The sequence below is a fragment of the Cucumis melo genome, chromosome 6 (genome assembly GCF_025177605.1).
Source record: "Cucumis melo cultivar AY chromosome 6, USDA_Cmelo_AY_1.0, whole genome shotgun sequence".
NCBI lineage: Eukaryota > Viridiplantae > Streptophyta > Magnoliopsida > Cucurbitales > Cucurbitaceae > Cucumis > Cucumis melo.
Window position 1 is genome coordinate 22,149,311 of NC_066862.1, and position 4,010 is coordinate 22,153,320.

At 37.4% G+C, this 4,010-nt stretch overlaps 1 protein-coding gene across 1 annotated transcript; it reads right to left on the reverse strand.

Moving 5' to 3' along the window:
• Nucleotides 1-265: 265 nt before the first annotated feature.
• On the reverse strand, nt 266-4,005 carry LOC103491794 (uncharacterized). The gene is made up of 9 exons (XM_008451884.3): nt 3,649-4,005; nt 3,032-3,144; nt 2,465-2,518; nt 2,343-2,367; nt 2,007-2,129; nt 1,600-1,766; nt 1,187-1,256; nt 992-1,090; nt 266-677 (listed from the first exon to the last, which is right to left on the reverse strand). Exons 1-9 carry the CDS (start codon nt 3,853-3,855, stop codon nt 606-608), a joined length of 930 nt encoding a protein of 309 aa, XP_008450106.1. The 5' UTR covers nt 3,856-4,005; the 3' UTR covers nt 266-605.
• Nucleotides 4,006-4,010: the final 5 nt, after the last annotated feature.

Genomic DNA, 4,010 nt, shown 5'->3' on the forward strand with positions numbered 1-4,010 from the left:
GGGCGGTTGAAATAAAATAATTAGGACTGCAGATTGAAGTTGTGGAATGTTGGACTTTTTTAGTTATGGTTTCAAAAACATAATTTGGGTTCTTTCTCTCCTATCAATTTTCTTTTTCTTCCTAAGATTTGCTTCTAATAACATTGGAGCTTTATGTTCTGCCAAGCTAAGAATTTCTAATAAAGGTATTACATGACTTTTTGTTAAAATCAGCGAGCGAACTACTAGGGAGTAACCAAGTCTAGATCCAAGTTTAGAGTGACAATTGGAACAGTAAGGGCCAAATTAGAAATTTCCCCAAATGAAAATCCAAATTCTTCTGTCCTTCTAAGAGAGAATTTAGAATGAGGATTGCATTTGCCTATACTTATGAGTTACATTACATGTAGGCAAAAGAGAATCTAATTTTCAAGTTGATCAAAAACCTCTAAGACAAGCAGTATAGCCACATTTGATCTTCAAATTAGAAAAGCCCGACCCTCTTTCAGTTTTAGTTTATATACCAAGAGCAACACTGTACAAACTCCACCTGATTTGTTTGTCAACTGCAACTGGATCATGTCTTCCATGCAATATGTTCAGTGGATTATCTACAAAATGGCAGTTCAGGTGCGGATATCTTCACCTAAGTTTGGTTCGTCATCACCTTCAGCTACCATCCATGGCAGTCTAGCTCCCTGGTCGTTGCAAATCATTCGAGCAAAAAGAGGGAAGACAATGAAAAATAATTCATCATCCAAATCCAACAGAAACTTGAAATGGTGGTGCTTATCCCATTTCATGAGGATTGCTCATTGGGATCAGAATGGTAAAGAAATGAATGATCAACTTCAGATTTTGTTTCATTTGAAGTTGATAGAAAATGTTGTTTTTGACTGAATGACAGTACTATTCATAACCATACTGCTACATACGTTATTGCAAGAGATGAGCCGAGTGTAATCATAACTTAGGGGGTAGCATACCAAAAATGAAATGGCTAATTAATTACCTTCCCTTGCCGCAAAATCTTTGGAGGAGTGATGGTCATATCTACTACAGTGGATGGATCTGCCACTCTAACTCCACCATCTACCACAAAATCCAGACCCTATTTGAAGCATACAACCCGCTTTCAGGGGGGGAATGGCATAACTGCAGAAATTAGCATAAACAATCACACAGCCTCTGTAAGATTGATTCTTACCTCTTGTCCATAGATATCAGCTATGACAACTGGGTCGAGCAACCACTCATTTTCCTTTGGGGATTTGACACTGAAAGAAGGGTAAACATATAGTTTGAAGTTTGAACAAATTATAACTTCCAAAATACTTATTTACCTTTCACTATTGTAAGAATTCAATAATTTAAAGCAATCTTAAATCAATTAATATAAACAGTCTCCCCTTACAGTGCTCAATACAGAACTGGATTGGAAGAGTGGAGAGAATATTCTTATAACAATGATGGTCAATTGCACCAAATTGAAAACTCTGCCTCATAGGGGAATTGCGGCATGAAATATAGATGATCAATTCATATGGTCTTTAAGTTCCCTAAACCAATCAAGAAATTTGTTGAGAGGGAGAGAATTAGAAGAGTATTAATTGTTCTAACCTTGTGGATATCAATGGGTTGTCCATCTTTTCCAGTATTGCTTGACAAATTGCATCATCAGGAATGCGCACACCAACATTCTTCCTTGATGCATATTTTGCAGTGGTCGTGCCATACCTTATACAATGTTTAGGCAGCTCTTTGCTTGCAGTCAAGATGAAGGTATACTGTCACAAAAACTCTCAAAAATCAATTGCTATAGTTAAAGAATTCAATGTACATTGAGAGTTTCACTGCGAACTATAATGTATCAAGATAGGACCACCAGAAAATGTCTTTTTTTTTTTTTTTCATATCTACATGATTATGGAAGTAAAGGTACTAGAGTCATTTGGGACACCATGTAATCCAAAGGAGGGATAATATGGAGCTAATCGTCATAAGGCCGGGTTAGCAGAACCACTCACTGGTCCAGGTAGACAATGCTTAACCATGCGAAATATATTTGAATGACCTTGGCCATCACCACGAGGAAACCCTGTAGTATATTTATCAATGTCCCGGAAGGAGTGGCACAAAATGCTCAGAGGCTGCATAGTTAATTAGAAGTAAAAATTAAGAAGCATAATGGAAATATGAAAAGGTGGGTTGTAGAGAAGACAGAAATGAGTGCTATAAGTAGAATAAACCATCTTGTTCACTATCTTTATTATACGCATTTGAGCATTGTTTTTCAACAGTTTGAAGGGCCACATGAGCATTACCATAAAGCACATAAAAGAGATTGTAATGAATAACGATACCTTTGAAGGCTCTATATTCTTGATCCTGCATTAAACAAAACAAGAAACTTTAACAGCAGGAGAGAGAAGCTGAAGTAACTAACCAAATACAGATTCTACCAGAACAAATTAACAACTTCAACCTTCTCATTCGTTCAATGGCTGAGGGGTTCTTCAGATCACAAACAATTCCATACCTTGAAAAATGTAAGCATACATACCCGTTAAAAATAAAAGGACGAGACAAAGAAAGACGTACATAAGGGAACAAAAATGCAGAGAAATCAACACTCATGAAATGAACCATCAAAATCATAATAATTAATGTGAGAATTAAAAAAATGTATCCTGCTGCTTTCCTGATCACTGTAAATTTTAAGTTCACAAAATTAAACCTTCTACATCTCCTCGAGAACTCTCATCCGTCAAACAGAAGATCCATACAGATACAATCAATTTTAAGGAACCAATAATATTGCAAGTATACTTATGGAAAACCAAAAATTCATTGCAGAAGTTTGCGGCTTGTTCCCAACAGAGGTAATACAACCTAAATTCTGAGTGGCATGACACAAAAATTGAAAATAGGATTCTTTCTAAGTATGAGCAAATTTATTCGTTCAAGCATCCAATTTCAACTTGAGAGTCAGCAATGATAACAATAAACAAATCTGAAAAGGTTAGAGTGAAATAAAGTAAGAGAGAAATACACAGTATCAGTAGGAATAACCCCAACTGCACCCTCTTTTAGAAGATTAACAATAGGATCTAATTTCCAGCCATCCTCTCCTGATTCAGCTTTGACATATATCAAGCTCCCTTCCTGGTAAAGACCATAGCAATTTTAAGCATATCAATAACACAAGTCTAATAACTTCACTAGTTTCCAAATTTCATTACCAACTGAATTAACTCCCAACAAAAACTAGCAAGCATCAAAACTGGAATATGATCACGGTGGAAGTAGAGTAGTGTTCATATAATATCACCCTCTCCCAACAAGAAACACACACATGCAGAAGAGAAAATTTTAACCTGTCAAAAGTGTTTCCAACAGTCCAAATCCTACAATAATCTTCCCTATACTCCTCACAACACAATCTCCTGATAAATTTACTAATTACCAATCTAGAGTGTAAGAAAAGTAAATAAATAAACGAATAAGCGACGAAAATAGCCTAAATGCTGAATTCACCTGTCGCAATTCTACCTGCACCACTAGATATTCTATTCCGAGCAAGAGCGATAACAGTTTCATATAGAATAAGTAGGAGCGAGGGCATAATGAAGCTGAAAAACAAACAGGAGTAGTTAGCAAGGAGAGGACCTTGGTGAAGCGTGGAGCCGAGTACTTGAGGCGCTTAGGACTCCGCTTGACAACCATGGCGAGGACCTGGAGGCGACGTGAAGTTCGAAAACCGTCGAAACGACTGGCAGATGGAGGCGAAGGGAAGCGTATTGGCGCGAAAGATCGAAGGGAAGAGAGAGAAGAAGCAGTAGAAGGATGTAGGTTGGATCTGACATTGATGATCATTTCGGGGATTGGGGAATCACCGTCAGTGCATCGCCGGAATTAGGAACTGAGAAGCATAAAAAAAAAAAGGGAGAAGCTGCAATCGGAGAGGAAGCACATTTCATAGATAGAACTTCCCACCTGGAACGCCACGTCACATTCCAATTGGATTTTCT

Coding starts and splice junctions, on each gene's coding strand:
- LOC103491794 (XM_008451884.3), bottom strand. CDS start 3,855: ATGATCATCAATGTCAGATCCAACCTACATCCTTCTACTGCTTCTTCT. Junction 3,145..3,648: donor CGGCTCCACGCTTCACCAAG/GTCCTCTCCTTG, acceptor GGTCTTTACCAG/GAAGGGAGCTTGATATATGT. Junction 1,767..2,006: donor AGCATTGTCTACCTGGACCA/GTGAGTGGTTCT, acceptor TTTTTGTGACAG/TATACCTTCATCTTGACTGC.